At 36.4% G+C, this 21,325-nt stretch overlaps 2 protein-coding genes across 3 annotated transcripts in view; one reads left to right on the top strand and one right to left on the bottom strand.

Annotated features, from left to right (window-relative positions):
• Positions 1-21,325, top strand: part of SMC5 (structural maintenance of chromosomes 5) — a 102,498-nt gene that overhangs the window by 79,690 nt on the left and 1,483 nt on the right. Inside the window, exons 12-24 of the mRNA XM_052644501.1 lie at positions 4,669-4,763; positions 5,364-5,496; positions 7,963-8,136; positions 9,400-9,569; positions 11,893-12,016; positions 12,295-12,417; positions 16,358-16,483; positions 18,403-18,447; positions 18,895-18,990; positions 19,423-19,527; positions 19,721-19,840; positions 20,956-21,135; positions 21,215-21,310. Coding sequence (XP_052500461.1) covers positions 4,669-4,763; positions 5,364-5,496; positions 7,963-8,136; positions 9,400-9,569; positions 11,893-12,016; positions 12,295-12,417; positions 16,358-16,483; positions 18,403-18,447; positions 18,895-18,990; positions 19,423-19,527; positions 19,721-19,840; positions 20,956-21,135; positions 21,215-21,310 — 1,587 coding nt within the window. The remainder of the gene's footprint in view (positions 1-4,668; positions 4,764-5,363; positions 5,497-7,962; positions 8,137-9,399; positions 9,570-11,892; positions 12,017-12,294; positions 12,418-16,357; positions 16,484-18,402; positions 18,448-18,894; positions 18,991-19,422; positions 19,528-19,720; positions 19,841-20,955; positions 21,136-21,214; positions 21,311-21,325) is intronic.
• Positions 10,379-21,325, bottom strand: part of KLF9 (KLF transcription factor 9) — a 101,210-nt gene continuing 90,263 nt past the window's right edge. Inside the window, exons 7-8 of one of the 2 annotated variants that reach the window (XR_008199807.1) lie at positions 19,378-19,415; positions 17,455-17,639 (exon numbers count right to left, since the gene is read on the bottom strand). The gene's annotated coding sequence lies outside the window, so the exon portion shown is untranslated. Of the gene's footprint in view, positions 10,503-17,454; positions 17,640-19,377; positions 19,416-21,325 lie in introns of those variants that run through there. The other variant, XR_008199808.1, reaches the window with a different exon arrangement.

Here is a 21,325-nt window from a genome sequence, read left to right on the forward strand (position 1 = left end):
CCCAGCATCAGGGTTTTTCCAGTGAGTCAGCTCTTCTATCAGGTGGCCAGAGTATTGGAGTTTCAGCTTCAGCATCAGTCCTTCCAGTGAATGTTCAGGACTGATTTCCTTTAGGATTGTCTGGTTTGATCTTGCAGTCCAAGGGACTCTGAAGAGTCTTCTCCAACACCACAGTTCAAAGGCATCAGTTCTTTGGCACTCAGCCTTTTTTATTGTCCAGCTCTCACATCCGTACATAGCTACTGGAAAAACCAGAGCTTTGACTATATGGGCCTTTGTCATCAAAGTAATGTCTTTGCTTTTCAGTATACTGTCTAGCTTTGTCATAGCTTTTCTACCAAGGAGCAAGCGTCTTTTAATTTCATGGCTGCAGTCAACCATTTTCAGTGATTTTGGAGCCCAAGAAAATAAAGTCTGTCTCTGTTTTTGTTGTTTCCCCATCTGTTTGCCATGGTACTGGATGCCATGATCTTAGTTTTTTGAATGTTGAATTTTAAGCCAGCTTTTTCATTCTCCTCTTTCACCTTCATCAAGAGGCTCTCTAATTCCTCTTCGCTTTCTGCCATTAAGGTAGTGTCATCTTCATATCTTTATTGATATTTCTCCCAGCAATCTTGATTTCAGGTTATGTTTCATGCAGTCTGACGTTTTACATCATGTACTCTGCATAGGAGTTATATAAGTGGGGTGACGGTATACAGCCTTGATGTACTCCTTCTCCAATTTTGAACCATTCTGTTGTTCCATATCTGGTTCTCACTATTGCTTGACCTGCATACAGGTTTCACAGGAGTCAGGCAAGACGGTCTGGTATTCCCATCTCTTGAAAAATTTTCCAGTTTGTTGTGATCCACACAGTCAAAGTTGGTGAAGCAGTAGATATTTTTCTGGAACTCTCTTGCTATGTCTATGATCCAGTGGATGCTGGCAGTTTGATCTCTGGTTTCTCTTTTTCTAAATCCAGCTTCTTGTACATCTGGAAGTTCTTGGTTCACATACTGTTGAAGGCTAGCTTGAAGGATTTTGAGCATTATCTTGCAAGCATGTGAAATGAGTGCAGTTGTGCAGTAGTTTGAACATTCTTTGGCCTTGCCCTTTTTTGGGATAGGAACGAAAACTGACCTTTTCCAGTCCTGTGGCCACTGCTGAGTTTTCCAGATTTGCTGGCATATTGAGTGCAGCACTTTAACAGCATCATCCTTTAGGATTTGAAATAGCTTAGCTGGAATTCCCGGAGAAGGCAGTGGCACCCCACTCCAGTACTCTTGCCTGGAAAATCCCATGGACGAAGGAGCCTGGTAGGCTGCAGTCCACGGGGTCGCCAAAAGTCAGGTACGACTGAGCGACTTCACGTTCACTTTTCACTTTCATGCATTGGAGAAGGAAATAGCAACCCACTCCAGTGTTCTTGCCTGGAGAATCCCAGGGACGGTGGAGCCTGGTGGGCTGCCGTCTCTGGGGTCGCGCAGAGTCGGACACGACTGAAGCGACTTAGCAGCAGCAGCAGCTGGAATTCCATCACCTCCACTAGCTTTGTTCATAATGATGCTTCCTAAAGCACATTTGACTTCGCACTCTAGGATGTCTAGCTCTAGGTGAATGATCACACCATCGTGGTTATCTGGGTCATGAAGATCTCTTTTGTACAGTTTTTGTTTGTACTGTTGTCTGTATGTCTGACTCTGCAACCTCATGGACTATAGAGTCCATGGAATTCTCCAATCCAGAATACTGGAGCGAGTAGCCATTCCCTTCTCCAAGGGATCTTCCCAGGTTACCCGCATTGCAAGTAGATTCTTTACCAGCTGAACCACAAGGGAAGCCCGTGTTCTTGCCACCTCTTCTTAATATCTTCTGCTTCTATTAGGTCTATACTGTTTCTGTCCTTTATTGAGCCCATCTTTGCATGAAATGTTCCCTTGGTATCTCTGATTTTCTTGAAGAGATCTCTAATCTTCCCCATTCTATTGTTTTCCTCTGTTTCTTTGCATTGTTCATTTAAAAGGCTTTCTTATCTCTCTCTACTCTTCTTTGGAACTCTGCATTCAGATGGGTATATCTTTCCCTTTCTCCTTTGCCTTTCACTTCTCTTCTTTACTCAGCTGTTTGTAAGGCCTCCTCAGACAACCATTTGCCTTCTTGCATTTCTTTTTCTTGGGGATGGTTTTGGTCACCACCTCTGTACAGTGTGACGAACCTCCATCTATAGTTCTTCAGGTTCTGAGTAGCCTAGTGATTTCCCTATGTTCTTCAGTTTAAGTCTGAATTTTGCAATAAGGAGTTCATGATGTGACCCACAGTTAGCTCCTTGTTTTGTTTTTGCTGATGATATAGAGCTTCTCCATCTTCAGCCACAAAGAATATAAACAGTCTGATTTCTATATTGACCATCTGGTGATGTCCATGTATAGGGTCTTCTCTTGTGTTGTTGGAAGAGGGTGTTTGCTATGACCAGTGTGTTCTCTTGGTAAAACTGTTAGCTTTTGCCCTGCTTCATTTTGTACTCCAGGACCAAACTTGCCTGTTACTCCAGGTATCTCTCAACTTCCTACTTTTGCATTCCAGTCCCCTATGATGAAAAGGTCATCTTCTTTTTTTTTTTCCTTTGGTGTTAGTTCTAGAAGGTCTTGTAGATCTTCAACTTAGGCTTCTTCGGCATTAGTGGTTGGGGCATAGACTTGGCGTTACTGTGGTATTGCATGGTTTGCCTTGCAGAAAAACAGATCATTTTGTCATTTTTGAGACTGCACCCAAGTACTGCATTTCAGTCTCCTTTTTTTGACTGTGAGGGCCACTCCGTTCTTTCTAAGGGATTCTTGCTCACAGTAGTAGATATAATGGTCATCTGAATTAAATTTGCCCATTCCTGTCCGTTTTAGTTTAGATTTCTAAAATGTCGATGTTCATTCTTGCCATCTTCTATTTGACCACTTCCAATTTACCTTGATTCATGGAACTAACATTCCAGGTTTCTATGTTATACTGTTCTTTAGAGCAGTGGACTTTGCTTTCACCACCAGACACATCCACAACTGGGTATTGTTTCCACGTTGGCTCAGCTTCTTCATTCCTTCTGAAGCTATTTCTCTCCTCTTCTCCAAACTGGAGAACAACTATTCCAAAGAAGTTCTGAGTCACTGCTGCAAAAGTTCTAGGGCCCACAACAGACTTCCCAACCTGGGGATCCAGCAAAGAGGGACTGAGAATCCCCAGGGAATTTGACTTTGAAGGACAGTGGGATTTGATTACAGACTTCCATAGGACTGGGAAACAGAGACACTTGGAGGACAAGCAAAATCTTGTGCATACCAGGACCCAGGAAAAAGGAGTGGTGACGCCACAAGAGACTGAGGCAGACTTACATGGGTCAATGGTGGCCTACTGCCGGGCTGGGGGCTCTGACTGCAACAGTCCTGGGAGGCAGGGCATGCTGGCATAAGTCCTTTTGAAGGAGGTTGCCATTAACTGCCATTACCCCTACCATAGTTTGGCCTCAGGCCGCAATACAGGGAGGAAACATAGCCCCACCAGTCATGACCTATATAGTGTCAGTGGCTCAGTCGTGGGTGACTCTTTGCAATGCCATGGTCTGTCCACGGAATTCTCCAGGTAAGGATACTGGAGTGGGTTGCCATTCCTTTCTCCAGGGGATCTTCCTGACCCAGAGATCGAACCTAGGTCTTCTGAATTGCAGGCAGATTCTTTGCCATATGAACTACCAGTGAAGTCCAGATAAATGAAGAAAAGGCCCTTCCTCATATAGTAGATTACCAACTAATAAATACAGAAAGAACAGTTAGAATCATTAATGGTTCTTAAACCTATTAGGTAGTTCCATGAACAACAGAATATTTTTAAAGTCTCTCCACATACATAATTACAAACAGAAGAACAGTTGACAGATCTTTTTACTTGTTCTTTTTCCATCTTTTACCTCTTTATTGCGCTTCACTACATTGTCTAGCTCTTCTAGGACAATGCTGAAAAAAAGTGCTGAGCTTTGATATCTCTACTTGTTCCCAAGCCTAGGGGGGAAGCACTTAATAATCCACAATTAAGTACTATGCTCTATGCTTATCATAGATGCCCTTTATCACATTGAGGAAGTTTCCTTCTGTTCCTAGTTAGCTGAAAATTCTGAGATAATCTTACGGCTTTTGTACTTTATTCTGACAATACAGTAAGTTAGACTCATGTAGCATTCCAAGTCAACCAATCTCACATTCCTGGGGTAAACTTGACTGGGTCGTGTGTAGTGTTTATATATTGCTAGGTTCTGTTTACTAATACTTTGTTAAGGATTTTTGTATATGTGTTCAGGAGGGATATTGTAATGTTTTTGTTACGATTATACTGGAATCATAAAATGACTTGGGAAGTGTCCCGTCCTTCTGTGTTCTGAAAAGGAGTCTTGGTGTTACTGTTTCCTTATCTGTTTGATAGACTTTATCAGTGAAAATAATAAAAGAAATGTACTTTCTGTGAAAACACATAGCTGTTAATATCATCACACTAAAAAGTTTTTTTTATGAGTACCGTTAAATATCTAGTCATTGTTCAATTTTTTGATCGTCCCATGAATACCAGTAAGAATAATATCATAATTTTAAAAATCTTCATTGAAAGTATATGGTAATTAAAGTAGTATTTTATTTTCCTTATATTAAGGTTCGTGACAATAAAAAATTAAGAGTAAATGCTGTTATTGCTCCTAAGAATTCATATGCAGACAAAGCGCCTTCAAGATCTTTGAATGACCTGAAGTAAGTCTTGAAAATAGTATTAGAACTAAGCTGTTTTTTGAGTATTGAATCATCATTTATCTCTTAAATATATTTAAATTATCTCTTTGTCACACAAATTTATTTGTTATAGGCTGTATTATTCTCTTTTAGGATCTCTTCTTAAGTCTAAAAAGGCAAAATCTAGGCCCAGGAACAGACTGTGGCATTCTTAGTATACGATAGTGATTTTTCGAATCATTGCAATAATATTGGACTATTTAGTGAGCTCCTGAAATAGTTGGTTAGTTATTGGGGAAATAGGATAAATCACTTCATAATGTAAAAGTAATTTCCAGAAGGATCAAATGGAAATCCTACAATTATAAAACTACTACAAGTAAATAAAGTCTTAACTCTGTATAAAAGCAATGGTAAAAACCACAAAAGAAGAGATTAATAGTTGGTAATTATAAATATTAAACTTTTCTGATCAGGAAATAAAATCACTTCCGTGACTAACTTCCTGTACCATCATTCATTTATATTTTATTTATTGTTTATTCACTTGTCAACTATGAGATTTTTTTTTTTTTAATGCTGTTTTAAGAAGAAAATCCTAAAAGGTGCTTTTCGTTTCAGACAATATGGATTTTTCTCTTATTTGCGAGAGTTGTTTGATGCCCCTGACCCTGTCATGAGTTATCTTTGCTGCCAGTATCACATTCATGAAGTTCCTGTAGGAACTGAAAGAACCAGAGAAAAAATTGAACGGGTAAGAAAACAGTGAATCAATCAGTACCAAAAATGTTAAAACTTCTTAACGGCAAGGAAAACTTGTGAGAAATTTAAAGAAACGTGTCATTGTTTTTAACTAAACAGGAATTACCTTGATATTTTACGTTTCTAATATTACATAGGACAATGAACACTGACTAATACTTTATGACAGTAAGGATGTGGAGTTACCTAAATAAATACTTAATACTTGTAGGGTAACTAAATTAAAGCCTGAAAAGAGACACCTGAGTCTCTTACTGAATTCTGCTTTGCTTAACAAACATTTGTTCAAACATTAATGGTTTATTCATTTAAATTCTTGTATTCTAGATTATTTTTCAGACAGATTATACTTTAGGATGGTAGGCTAGGATATAGAACTGTTCTGGTAAGCCCTCCCCTTAAAGTTCCACGTAAGGTTATCTCTTAAGCGAATGGCCACTCTTAGGAGGATCTCCTTTCTTATCCGACAGAGCCCCATGAACTCGTAGGTTCCTGTGTTCTGCTGATGCTGCGTCGAGTTTTCTTCTCCTTACCAGTAGTCTCCAAGACTCCAAACCACCTTCAGTGCTTTCATCATAGGCAGAAACAGCGAAGAAGTCTTTCTAGAACAGATTTTTCCATAATACTAAGTTACCATGTTAATGCTGTTGGTATGCATTTACAGACCTAACTGCTATTTATAATACTGAGTTTATTAGAGAATGTGTTTTAACAGCCAGCCTACAAGTATCCTAGGATATTCATTTGTAGTCTGGTGCTTTTGTATACCTCATTAACAGAAGATAGAAATGGGGCCTCATTACTAACCCATTTTGTGAAGATAAGCAAATTATTAAGTTGCATATCATATTATGGTGATCCTTTGGGGAAACCAAAAAAATAGAACTCTCCGTGTGTGTACCTCTCTTTAATATTCATTGATGGAGTTTAAAAAAAGAAGACAATATGCACAGATCTTCCAATTTCTGTCATAACTTCAGGGGTAGGTAGGGTGCTACCTCTTAAGGTTAGGATAGTAGGCATTCTTTACTATTGCAGAAAGACTAGAAAATTTGCTAAGGGCTTTCATAGCTTTACTCTGGTGCAAAAAGGGATAGTAATGCACTTGGAAAATCCTTTCACTTTTTGAACAGTTCTTCAAGTTGAAATATTTTTATGTGCTTTACTTTTTAACATTCTGTTTTGGTCACCTAGAGAGCTTTAACTCTACTGTCTCTACTAGAAAAAAGAACATGGTACATAGAAAAGCAAAGTCAGACACCTAGTAAAGCCCTTAACATAGTCTTGGCCATCTTTCAGAAAACACAAACCTGCACTGAGGAAATTTACTATCTAAACCTTTCATGTCTACCTCCTGACAACAGTGGTCATATTTTCTCCCTTAGAAAAAAATAACATTCTTTAGTGTAAGTTTTGCTTTATTATCAAATTCTGACATTTTAGACTCTGTAAATGATTATTTTCATGACACGTGGTGGGTAGGCTAACGTCATGTGGGCTCTCCTTTCATTTCAAATTACTGAGCATTTGTGGATGCCAGTTTATACCCTGTTAAGCTAAGTATACTTAAATATGTCATATCTCATCACTTAGACTGTAAACTTCTGCAGAGAAACAAGCCACAAGAATACTGGTAATAAACCTTTAGAGACTGGAAAAAAATACATTACAGCAGCCTATTCTTTATGCAGAAACAGATCCAACAATGTTGTGGTGTTTAGAATGTGCTTAGTTTATGAAACTCCTTAATAAATTCTTGAGAGAACAAGTCTCCCCAAAAATGCAAAAAGAAGTCTTTGAAATCCTTGAAAAAGTATGTGCATTAAGTATTCCCCAAATATATAGGAATTAAATATAAGATTATGTATCTTTGAACAATATAACTAAGGGGAAGGGAGAGTACATGTATTAGTTGAGATAACAGACTTCATTCTTCTGGGGCAACTGACTCCCCAAAAGTACACCTACTTGGGAGAGATTGTATAGTGAAGTAGAAGTATAGCCAACTTTGGTAGTTGTTTCGGTTTTCTCCCAGTTCTCTTCCTTAATGTTGTTTTCCAAAATAATAACCTGAAATTTATCACTCACCTTTTTAGAGATGTTGGGTTACATTTAAAGAATGAAAATAAATCTAATATATTTTGATCTATATTTCACTTGATCAGTATTTTTAATTCTTTAGTCCTTTTTTTTAAATGTTATAATTATTCTTGTGCTTAGTCCCTCAGTCATGTCTGACTCTTTGCGACTCCACATACTGTAACTCACTAGGCTTCTCATGGGGATTCTCCAGGCAATACTGGAGTGGGTTGCCATGCCCTCCTCCAGGAGATCTTCCCAGCCCAGGGATCAAACCCAGGTCTCCCGCACTGCAAGCAGATTCTTTACATCTGAGCCACTGGGGAAGCCCCATCCGGTAATTCTTAAATGTCTGCTAAATGTTTATTTTACATTATAGGTAATACAGGAAACCCGATTAAAACAAATTTATACAGCAGAAGAAAAGTATGTGGTGAAAACTTCTTTTTATTCAAACAAAGTCATTTCAAGTAACACATCCCTAAAAGTAGCTCAGTTTCTCACAGTCACCGTGGATCTAGAGCAAAGACGACACTTAGAAGAACAGCTGAAGGTTGGTCATTTTTTATTTTACAGTTGATCTGCAGTGTTGTGTTAGTTTCTGGTATACAGCAAACTGAGTCAGTTATGTTCTTTTTCATTGTGGTTTGGTTCAGGATATTGAATATAGTTCCCTGTGCTATACAGTATGACCTTGTTGTATATCTATTCTGTATATAATAGTTTGCATCTGTTAATCCCAAACCCTAATCCATCCGACCCCACCTCACCCTTCCCCTTGGCAACTACAGATCTATTCTCTGCATCCAAGTCTGTTTTATTAAGAAATTTGTGTCACATTTTAGATTGTACATATAAGTGATATGGTATTTGTTTTTCTGACTTACTTAACCTAGTGTATTGTTGTAGATAGCATTACTTCATTCTTTTATGGCTAAGTATTATTTCATTGAATATACCATTCATTGAATATACCAAAGGTACACTGAATGTACTGTTCTTTATCCATTCACCTGTTGATGGGCATTTAGATTGTATCCATGTCTTGGCTGTTGTAAATAGTGCTGCTGTGAACATTGGGGTACATGTATCTTTTCAAATTATAGTTTTGTCTGGATATATGCCCAGGAGTGGGATTGCTGGACCATATGTTAACTATTTTTAGTTTTTTGAGGAACCTCCATACTATTTTCCATGATGGCCGAACCAATTTACATTCTCACCAACAGTGTAGGAGAGTTCTCTTTTCTGTACACCCTCTCCAGCATTTATTGTTTACTTTTTAAAATGATGGCCATTCTGAGTGGTATGAGGTGGTACTCTGTTGTGGTTTCGATTTGCATTTCTCTAATAGTATTAGCAATGTGGAGCATCTTTTCATGTGCCTATTGGCCATTTGTTTCTCTTCTTTGGAGAAATATCTGTTTAAGTCTTCTGCTCATTTAGTGTTTGGATTGTTTGCATTTATGTTACTGAGCTGTTTTGTATATTTTGGAAATTAAGTCCTTGTCCATCATATCCTTTGCAAATATTTTTTCCCAGTCCATAGGTTGTCTTTTTGTTTATGGTTTCCTTTACTGTGTAAAACTTATAAGTTTGATTAAGTCCATTTGTAGTTTTTTTGCTTTTATTTCTGTTGTCTTGGGAGATTGACTTAAGAAAACATTGGTGTGATTCATGTCAGAGAATTACAGTGTTACGTCTTCTATTGAAGTTAAAGATTCGTTATTTTGATTTGAGTATTTAAAAAGAATATTAACTCAGTTTATAATACTTTAGTCTTTAAAATATACTAACAATGTTGCATATTCCATAGGAAATTAATAGAAAATTGCAAGCAGTAGAATCAGGATTGTTTGCCTTACATGAGACAAACAAGCATCTGGAACACAAAGATAATGAACTTAGACAAAAGAAGAAGGAGCTTCTTGAAAGGAAAACCAAGAAAAGACAACTGGAACAAAAAATTAGTTCCAAACTAGGAAGGTAACTTTCAGCCCATTCTGGGCTGGGGGGTTGGGAGGGCGACACAAATGTACTATAAGGATATTATTAGTTATATGTACCTTGTCATGACCACACAGTTCCCACCAGCATGCTGTGTAGAGTTTCTCTCTCAAACTCAAACCCTTCTACCCAAAACACAGGACAAAGCAGGGGGAGTCTTAAGTGTTAAGAATTTTTCTGTTCCTTGATCAGCTGTTTTCATCCCTGGAACCCATTTTATTCTTAAAAATTATTGAGGACCTTGAGGAAGTTTTGTTTATATGGATTATATCTATTGATATTTACCAAATTAGAAATTAAATAGTACATTAAAATGATAAGTTCATTATATGTTAACAAAAAATATTTATGAGAAACAATTTTCCAAACAAAATGCATTTAGCAAGAAGAGGGACATTATTTTTACATTTGTAAATCTCTTTAGATGAAGTTAGTTGTTTTTTCATAAGTGCTTCTGCATTCACTTGGTTGTGAGAAGTATATGAAGAAAACCTGGCCCCACATATATATGTAACTGGAAAAGGGAAGACTGCTTTAATAGACTTGTCAGCATATGTATTCTTTAATGTCACATCAAAACTTGCCAAAGTGTGGTTTGTTAACGTTTAACTGCAACATGGAATCTGAAATCATTAGTGAAGGAATATACTCTTACGTTACCATAAGTGCATCTTTTACCCATGAATGACTTTGTTACATTATGCTAGCTTACTGTGAAATCCCAGGCAATTGTTCTCAGAACTGATTGTAAGTTTTATTTTGAACTTAGATGTTTTGTAGAAACTTACATATCTAAGATCAGATAAAAGCTGTTAGGGTGTTCAGTCAAGGAGGGGAGGAAAGTGAGTTCCAGTTTCACAGTTTCTCCATGCCCATTTCAGGACACAATGCAGACCTTTTTTGGTGATTATTCTATAGGAAAGAAGCATAAAAGAACAAAGATATAGGTATTAAAGACATAATAAATGACAGCTCATTGCCTTGAGTACAGTATAAATTTACCTTGATTTAATAGTGTTTCTAAACACATAAGTTGAATATTTTAAATGCTTTTTAAAAAATTGGTTTTTTTTTATAAAGCAAATTGCCTGTTAACTTTTAAAAGTCAGTAGCGTATATACCTTGGTTGCTTAAAAGAAGACATATCTGCTGAGTCTTAACTGCTTAGAATTCTTTTCTATATAAACCCTTCACTTTTATCTTCAGTCATCCACAAGTCAACCTTTTACTGTTGGACTGCTGTATTGAACTCATTGTCTGAAACTAAACTTTTTCCTGGTAATGTTGAATTTTGTAGTGAAATATCCTTTCATATCCATTGTCATCCTGGCTGTCTCATATCTACAGTTACTCTGGAATACTGCAGTGGTGACATGGTTGGTGGTCTCTCCATGACTCATCTCCTCCATTCAGGGCATACAGAATACTGTCATCAAGTTTATCATCTTTTCATGTTCCTGCCCCCTTTAAGATATCTGTGGTGGCTTCCTACCTTTGCTGTATGAAATTTAAATACTGCTTTCCTTTAGGTCGTCCTTCACGTTTTTCAAAATCTTCTTGCACTCCACACGTTCTAATTTCCTCCCTCTCTGCCCCGACGCACTCTTCACTCACCATTCAGTCCACTCTCTACAATATCCACTGAACTTGTTTATTCTTGTTTTCATTGCTTCCATCTTTGATTTTTCCCTGTAGTGGAAAGAACTTGGCCCTTGATGTCAAACACACCTTACAGCTTAGTATATGTAATGTTAGGTAACTTAAGTAAACTTCTACAGCCTTAGTGTCTCCATATTAAAAAGCAAAGTATTAACTTTTAGAATTGTTGTATTGTCTTTTCATCATTATTATTTTACCTATTAGATTGCCACAGTTAAGCTCCTTAAGGGAAGGGACTGTTTTTATAAACAGTGCTTATCACTTATGGACCAGACACTATACTGTGTTGCATAATTTGCCTTCTTTTAGTCTTCACCAAAGCCCTGCAGAAGTACTGTTATTACTTACAGTTTATAGATGAGGAAATCAAAGCTTAGAAGAGTAGCTTGTTCAGTTATACTGCTCATTGGTGGCAAAGAGGAATTTTAAACCCAAGTTTCTGACTCTAGATCCTATGGCACTTGATACATCTCAAAAAATAGTTTTTGATCCTGAGTGATTGCATAAAATGTTTAATCAGGAAGCTATCAGTTAACATCTGAATAGTATTGCTACATAGACCATAAAGCAGCAAGAAACCTGAGAATTTGGGCTCAATCCTTGTGTTTTCTCTGATTTCTACATCATTATGCTTTTCATACAGTTTAAAGCTGATGGAACAGGATACTTGCAATCTTGAAGAGGAAGAACGAAAAGCAAGTACCAAAATCAAAGAAATAAATGTTCAAAAAGCAAAACTTGTTACTGAATTAACAAACTTGATAAAGGTAAATAAGACATTTTCATTTTAGTCATTTTTTGTCGTTGCAAGTCGATAGTAAAATCTTAGCAAGAGATTTTTATAGGTAATTTCAACTTTCTCTGTTTGACATTTCTATTTACAGATCAGTAAATTGATTAAAAGTGCTCATTAAGCTAAATTGGTTTATTCAAAATGACTCAAAGGAGAACTATTTAAGATTGGAGAGAAGTATCAATCGCATTAGAAAAATGTTAAGAAACTATATTGTTGTAAAATAAAACTCATAGAGGTTTTTATTCCTAGAATTGTACTGCTTTACATATACAAAAAGTAGATTTAATTCTTCAAAATACTACAGTGATCTCTGAGAAGAACAAATTGGAATCAGATTATATAGCAACATCATCACAGCTACGTATCACAGAGGTAAAATTATTGCTTTTATTTTTTATTTCAGGACTTCAGTTTGAAAACTATATATACACGTGTATGTATATATCATGCCTTGCAGTGTGCAGTTTTGGGTATGCTGTTTACAGATTTCATGTATTCTGCTGATTAAGAAGTAATATTTGAAACCCTTTGTGTACATTTTTGATTATTACCACCCTCCCCCAATTAAATAACAACAAGAGTACCTGATTTAGTCATTTGAAAACCAAAATCTTACCATGTCTGCTTTCTTAGCTGATACAAATTATAGTTAGTACTATTGCCAAGAAGCAACTAGTAGCTTTTATTGCAGTTTGTGTCCCCTAAACTACAGATGAGTTCTAGTCAACACTAAGAATGGCCTTAGTGTGTGATCCCGGTGATTTAATCTTCTGTTAATGATAAATATTGAAATGGGGGAGGACAGGGGGTGATGTACTAAGTTAACATAAATTCCAAAGAAGAACAAGCAACAAAATGAGGTCGTAAGAGTGACATAGTTTTTGAGTCTTTCAAATCCTTTCCCCAAAATAGAAGAGCAACTGGGATACTATGATGACGTAACAGCAAGCCCGCAGACAGTGTATACAACAGACTCAGCTTAAAGTTGTCCCTGTAGGTGTACTGCAGAATATTCTCACATTCATCGCCCAGGATTAGCATGAGGCTAGGTTAAGGGCTTAGTCCTTAATAAAACTGCCCTTCAGATGCCACCTGCACTTCTGACCAACTGGTGACTGATTCAAGGGTTCTCATGGCTCCCTCAAGTTCATTAATTTACTGGAATGGCTCACAGAACTGAAGAAAAGGCTGTTCTCAACAATTACAGTTTTATTATATAAACAATACAAATCCCTACTGGTCAAAAGGCTTATAGGGCGGGGAGGGTCCTGCACACAGTTTCTGTGCCCTTTTCTGGTGAAATAATTTGTTGCTCTCCTAGCACATCAGTGTTTAGAATTTTTACCGGGTTGCATTACCTAGGCATGACTGATTGGATCACTGGCCATATGGTTAAACTCGGTCTCTAGCCCTTCTCTCTGCAGTGTAAGAGACTGGGTGGGGATAATAATCAGACTCAAAACCCCAACCCTTTAGTCACATGATTTGTCTTTCTGGCATTGACTTCCCCCATCCTGAGTCACTCCTTAGCATAAACTCAGACACTCTGTCACTCAGAAACTTCCTAGGATTCTAGTCTTCCTCCCAAGAACCAGGGACAGTCAGTCAAGTTCCGTGTTTTACGACAGCCGTGAACCCCAGAATATAGGTAGGTGAGATAATCAGCAGCAGCAGTAAGACTAGTGTGGTATTAGAAAGTATGTGGTAAGAAACAGAGGGAAGGCTCAAAGAACCCGAAAACTAAGTCACCAGCAGGTTCTCATCTTTTAAGAAAAGAGGCCCCATGTGGTGTAGAAAGCTCAGCAGGCCAATTTCAGAGCAGCTGAAACTGGAAGGTGACTTTTAGATTGCAGAAAGCTCAGGTGGTGCTGGGGTGATTCAGGTCCTGTGAACTAGCAACTCACGTGAAACTGCCTTGCAGAACAAAGTTGCTTACTGAGGAGAACTAGAACTACTGGGCAGGCTAAGGAGACAGCAAGCATGTGTTATGTGGTCAGAAGGCTGACACAGTAGCTAAAGGCACCACACTTAAACACAGAAGAAGGGAGACAAGTAAGTAAAACAATATATTTGCTGACTGTCCTGTAGGTACTATTAGGAAATAAAAGGATACTACCTCAGGTTAGATGCTTTGGGAGAGGGAAATGAGGGAGAATCTCAATATTGTTTATAGTAGAACTGAACTGAGTATGTCAAAGATACTCAGGCCACAAGGATATAAGATACTTGTGCATAAATAATCTTTCAAATAAAAATGGCAGGATGTTTAGCATACATACATAATCAGAATAAAGACTTCTACACCTGCTGCCTTCCCTAACCTGACAGGGGAGTCTCCTGTCCATATTGTTAGTAGCGGCAGAAGCAGTAATATTTTTGAGTTGAGCTGATTACTCTGGAGAGTAGAAAGGTTCTTAGTTATACTCTCCAGGGAAATAATCTCATTAGCTACTTGTCACACTGGATTTTCTTACCTGGACATATACACAAACTCCCTGACAGGTTTTTCCATTACTGATCTTCTTTACTTTATTTTCTATTTCCTTGGCAATATTTTATATCATTGTTTCTCTTTTTTTATATGTTAATCTGAAAGTTATTAAATACTTTTTAGTTATAATTGTCTTACCAACCCTTTTGTAGGGCTCTTTTCTTTCTTGTACTGTGTTTTGGTAAGTGCTTGTTACTAACTGATCATAGTCACCAACTATGCATTTTAAATAGTCAAGAATGACGAGTGAGAGATACAGAGAAGAGTAAGTCTATAGTAGTTCATTTTGTCTTTCATTTGCTCTTTTTCCTTCTCATGTTTTCTGTCACTTACCCACGCTTGCTCTTAGCTATTCTCTTACTGGTCTTCATTTGAAACAAAGGGAGATCATTTCCTTCCTTCTTTTCTTCCCCTCACCCCACTTTGGGATTTGTCTTTTACCCTGATCATGAAAAACAAATGCACACACAAAAAAGATTGACACAGAATTTCAGTAGAGTTGTGTTCATGAAGGAACTTAGGGGTAACAAAACACCATTGAGTTTAATAACTTCCTCAAATTACTGGAGGGCAAATAGTGGAAAAGGGATCCAAACGCATTAAACATTTCCAGAGGTTTGTCACTATCATCTGGAATATTTTTACAAGTTAATAAACTGACTACACATAAATCCAGATATGGAGGTAGACAGATGGATGAACATGTTACTTAGTTTTTAACTTTGAACAGGTTTCCTGACCACTCCAAGCCTGTTGTTTTCAGCCACAGATATTACAATACCTAACTTGCAGGGCTATTGTGATAGTAAGTTTAATAATACATCAAGATGCTTAGTGCGCTCCCTGGCATGAAACATGTATGGATTTACATCAAGATTCATGTTATAAAAATTGGAAGTTGTTAAATTTATTTTTTATCCTACTATCAAATTTAGAAACTGTGCTTTCATCTAATGTTCTTTACCTACCTGCTTGCTACTCTCCCACAAAAACTGAACTTTAGGAAAGACTTTTTTTGTCGATTTAGATGATATATATGTATTTCGCGGTGCGGGGTGGGGGGACCTTTATCAAGTAAACAGTATTATTTCCACTACCATTGTTTACTATTTGACTGATTGAAGTAGAATTTGCAAGCTTGTATATTAAACGTTGTGAAGATCACTGATGTCTGAACTCCAAATTTGACAAGGAATGGAGGGAGGAAGGACCAGACACCCACTGTGTGATGGATGTGAATAAGATTACACAAGTTTAGTTCCTTTTTTATTTAATCTCCAAAAATACAAAGGATAATGTTGCTGTGCTGTGTCTTTATGAAAATGACTGTGCATCTTATTATTCAACTTTCTATGCTTAATACATGATAAAATACTGATATTTAACAGGTTCTCAGTAATTATTTGGTGAAGGAATGAATGGGTCCATGAATAAATGATCTACATGAAAGGCACTTGGAAAACATTGAAAGGTTCTGCTGAGTTTTCTGATAGGAAGCCTATGTATTGTATGTATTGTTTTACTAGAGTATAATTATACATAGGTTAAACGTTCATAAAAAGGCAATTAAGTTTAAATTTCAAGGCTGTTAGGGATTCAAGAATGCCCTATTATTAATGTCCTAATATATTTTGAAGTTTAAGTTCAAATTTTAGCAATAAAATCAGTCATAATTTGAGATACGGTTTTTGGATGATTTGCTTACTATTATCAAAATTCAGTAATACATGTGATATAGTGTGGTGATATTTATTCATAAAAGAACCCTCTGATTTAACAGTAACTTACAAATTTTCAAAATACTTCTTTTTCTTAAAATAGCAACATTTCATTGAGTTGGATGAAAATAGACAGAGATTATTGCAGAAATGCAAGGAACTTATGAAGAGAGCCAGGCAAGTATGTAACCTGGGTGCAGAGCAGACTGTTCCTCAAGAATATCAGACAGTAAGTATAAAAATATATAATGCTATAAGTTAACATATTTAACACAGTATTTTTAAGCTTAAAGTGTGTTAGGCATTGTACAGGGCCATGTAAAACATGATCTGCCATAAAAAGTGAGAGTTCCCCCCTGCCGCCATTTTTAAACTGAGTATGCATGTAATTTTGCTCAACAAATTTTTTCTTCATGATATTCAAATGGACACCATTTAGTCTTATTGCTTAGTACTAAAGTTATTCAGATATGTGTATCATTTTGCAAAATTATTTCTACCAAAACATTCATCCAATAAAAAGCTTTTTTCTCCAAGCACCTTTTTAGGAGAGGTTTGGGAGATGGGATATAATTTTTCCTGGAAATGTAGTACTAGTAATTGATATATAAGAAACAGTACATAGAGGTGATAGAAAAACAAAGACAAAATGAAAATGTTTTCCTGGAAATCAGGGTGTTTATTTAGGGTTTTTTGGGAGTGGATTCTTTATGACTAACATCTGTTGGTAAAGAAAAGAGCCTTTCCTTCTTCTCATTATGTGTACTTTATATACTGACATATCATTTAGTTAGTAAAATGAGAAGATACTGCCCTTTCCTGCCAGTTCTACACTGAGTAGGTAGCCCCTTGACCTGAAGCTTTATCTGACAGGTAGGGGTAATGCCTTGATTACCTTCTATCACACATTGAACAAAACACATACTTTGTTCTGTCTTGAAATTTATATTCTAGTCTGGAGGGTGGGGAGAACAAATCAAAAAGCAAATAGATTATGTTGGGAATAGCAGGAGGTGCTAAGAAGAAGAATAATACAAGGTAAGAGGCCAGTGTCAGAGAAGGCTCCTTTGAGAAGATACTATTTTAGATGAGCCTTGAATGAACAGAAGAAATCAGTCAAGTGAAGGTTTGAGGGAAAAGCATTCCAGGTAGAGAAAACAGCTCATTCAAAGCTCTTGAGGCAGAAGTATGTTTGGCTTGTTTCAGAATAGAAAGAATCTTAGGCTAAAATTTATTATCCAAGGAGGGCAGAAGTCAGATCCTGTAGGGCCTTACAGACCATAGAAGGAATTTGGGCTTTACTTTGAGATGAAGTCCACTGGAGAGTTTTCAACAGAAGATCGATAGAGGTAGGACAGCCGTTTGTAGAGCACTCCAGCTGCAATCTGGAGAATAAAGTAGGGATACAAGAATGGAAGATGACCATTTAGGGGATTATTGCTTTGGACCAGGCAAGAGACTCTTGTGGTGTGGATTAGAGTGGAAGCACAAAAGACAGAGCAGTTTACAAACTTGAGGTATCTTGTAATGACAGAACCAGCATGACTTACTAATGGTTCTGAATTGAAGGGTAGAGAGAGAATCCCTAAATTTTGCCAATTACTGAGATGGGAAAGATCGAAGGACGAATAGGTTTGCTCAAATTGGTGGGGAAGGTGGGTAAGTTGCAGATTTGTTTCACCATCTTAAATTTGTCTATTAGAATCAAATGAAGATATGAAATAAGTGTGTGGCACATGAGTTCAAAGCTCAAAGGACAAGTTAGATTCAACAAAATAAACTATAAATATCTGAAAGCTTATAGAAGCTGAACTGCTTTCCAGATGGTTAGAGGGAAAAAAGACAGGTTAAGAATTAATGTAGCATGTTAGGATCTTTGTCAGAGTTTTAAGATTCATTTTGTACATTGTAGTACATAAACTTTTGCAAGTTGTGCCGACAAAACATTGTACTGCTTGCCTGCCCCCACACTGCTCTAATTTGTCGCTATTGTATAGTCTCAGAAGATAGTACTGTGGTGAAATTCTACTGTCAAAGTCATTGGATTCTTAGGATGCTTTTATAGTTCTTCACAAGTACAGTATAAAGTTCTAACTTCTTGCTCTCTTTCAATGCCCCACATATTCTGGACCCATTCTACCAATTCAGCAAGTACCCACCATTCCAAATGGACACAACTCCTCACCCCCCATGGTATGCAGTGCTCTTTCTTTTTCTCCAAGCTCCTATCTCTCCTCTGCCTTACTTTTCCCTAGCTGTTTGCTTTAAGGCCCAGAGGTGAATTCTAGGCCTCTGAATTCTGTTTCTTGTAGCTCCTGTAGCATGAACTGATAATTCCTTTCTCCAAATTCCATAACCAGTATGATGTGTACTGCTTATTTTAATACTCAACATCAATACATTGCCTTAAGGTGTTAGCTCATGTTATTAAGTATATACATTTTGTTTTCTTCTAAAGTATAAACCCCTTTTTGAAAGCAAAAAGCCACGTTTGTGATTCCTTTGATTCCTTACTGTGTTGTGCTAGCATGCTGTTCAACATATAGCAGACACTCAACAGCATATTTTCATTTTAATTATTTGAATTGAACTGTTTTCACTGTACCACATATAATAATGGACAGTTTTTTCATTCTTTAGGCTTTCCAAGATCTTCCGAACACCTTGGATGAAATTGATGCTTTATTAACTGAGGAAAGATCAAGAGCATCTTGCTTCACAGGACTCAATCCTACAGTATGCTTCTTTCCCTAATGCCTCCGGCAGTCGCCACCACCAGCACAACTGCCCCCACCCCCCACACACACACAGTTCCCTCCAGTACTTGCCTCCCACTCTGTTCCTGCTGTCTAGCTTATTATTACCAAGAACTCTAGTACAATGTACTTTTAAATGCCAGATTCTGAATCTATTAGAATTTTAAATAGATTCTTCCTAAGGAACACAGTGTTCTGTTCCTTTTCTTTATAAAAAGAATACTTGGGCTAACCTGAAATACTGAGATGTCTTTTTTTTTTAAAATAAAAAAATGACATTTTTAGTATGTTGCAAGAACATAAATTAACTGCATACAAACAGTAGCATTTTCAATTAATGTTTTAATTGATGCAAAATTTTTTGTACCTTTATCCTTTGGTAGATTATTCTTAAAGATTTTTTTTCTGCCAGGTTGTTGAGGAATACACGAAAAGAGAAGAAGAAATAGAGCAATTAACTGAGGAACTAAAGATAAAGAAAGTTGAACTGGATAAATATAGAGAAAACATTTCACAGGTAATTATTCAACTTTTTCTCATGTGCATTAATAATATGGGAATGTAGAATAATGCAAAATGAAATGATAACATTTCTAAGAAAAAAAGGTATGTTCTCAGGACTAGATTGATATAATTTTTTTATATAAAGTTTTGTATCAATGTAATAACACTTCTTTTACTTTGTATTTTTACATTGCTTTTACTTACAGGTAAAAGAAAGGTGGCTTAATCCTTTAAAAGAGCTGGTAGAAAAAATTAATGAAAAATTTAGCTATTTTTTTAGTTCTATGCAGTGTGCTGGTGAAGTTGACCTCCATACAGAAAATGAGGTAAAATTGCATTTGATATGTTTCCTGACAAGAATTTTAATTATATGCTAAAAGTATATTTAAATTGTTTATTTACTCTAAAGTTATATCTGAAAATTGTTCTTATTAAAAAAAAAAATGTCCAAACGAAAGAAGAGACCGTATATAGGATTCCATCAGGGTCACTTGTTGTTTTGAGGATGTTCTTCTTGGTGACATCTGAGATTAGCCACTAATACCTTACAGACTCTTTCCATATCCAGTCTAAGTAATGGTTATTCAGTTGTGATGAACAAATGCATTGCTTTTTGAAATCACTACTCCTCAAGTTTGAAGAGTCATATACAAATTGGCAAACATAACTGAAATATAGAGTAGGATCAGTGGTTTCCTTTTGATCAAGAATTTGAGTTCATACGAACAAAAATACTTTAAAAATTTGGTACTGATTTCTTGAACTATATACGTTTCATGCATTGCAGTTGTGGGTAAAATAAGATTTCCATTAAGAACTATATGAAGAGATGAACAAGGATGTCCTTCAAAATAACTGGGAAAGAGGAGTGGGTGGAGCTATAGATGAAGCAAGATTGGTCATGTATGGATCACAGTTGAGACCAGTTGACTGAGCTTATTTGGGAGTTCTAATTTTGTAAATGTTAAAAATTTTGCCTAATAAAGCATTACTCCTTTATCTGTTTATTATGAAACATAAGGATTGCAAGCATCATGTAACTGTAAGTTTTAGTAAAATATTAGACCTGCCAAGAGAATTGTCATCTACATATTCTGGGCTTGCTAGAAGGAAGAAATGTATTGTAACAACTTGTAATTTATAATATATTTCCTTTGTGCCAGAAACTGTGCCAAGCATTTCTAGGTTTATCTTCTTTAATCTTCAGAACCATTCTATAAAGCAGGTACTTTTTATTGACTATGTTATAAATAAACTGAAACAATATTAGAACCACTTGCTCTCTACAAGCTCTAGAGGTCTCCAAAGATCTATTTAGATAAAACTGATATCATGAATAAGTAAATTATAAGAGTAAAGAACTTCAGTTTATTTTCAAAAAACAGTATAAAATTGCCAGAGAAAACTCTCACCTTTCATCAACTTTTTAAATGTTTTGTAGGAAGACTATGATAAATATGGAATTCGAATTAGAGTTAAATTTCGCAGTAGTACTCAACTGCATGAATTAACTCCTCATCATCAAAGTGGGGGTGAAAGAAGTGTTTCTACTATGTTATACTTGATGGCACTTCAGGAGCTTAATAGATGTCCATTTCGAGTAGTTGATGAAATCAATCAGGTATTGGTTATTCTTTTATTGGGTTTCACTGTATCTTGTAATAGATTTAAATCTAATCATTATTACTGTCTTTCTTTAGGGAATGGACCCAATTAATGAACGAAGAGTGTTTGAAATGGTTGTAAATACTGCTTGTAAAGAAAACACATCTCAGTATTTCTTTATTACACCAAAGGTAGGTAATAAGGAA

This window comes from Budorcas taxicolor, chromosome 8 (assembly GCF_023091745.1).
Source record: "Budorcas taxicolor isolate Tak-1 chromosome 8, Takin1.1, whole genome shotgun sequence".
In the NCBI taxonomy this organism is placed as follows: domain Eukaryota; kingdom Metazoa; phylum Chordata; class Mammalia; order Artiodactyla; family Bovidae; genus Budorcas; species Budorcas taxicolor.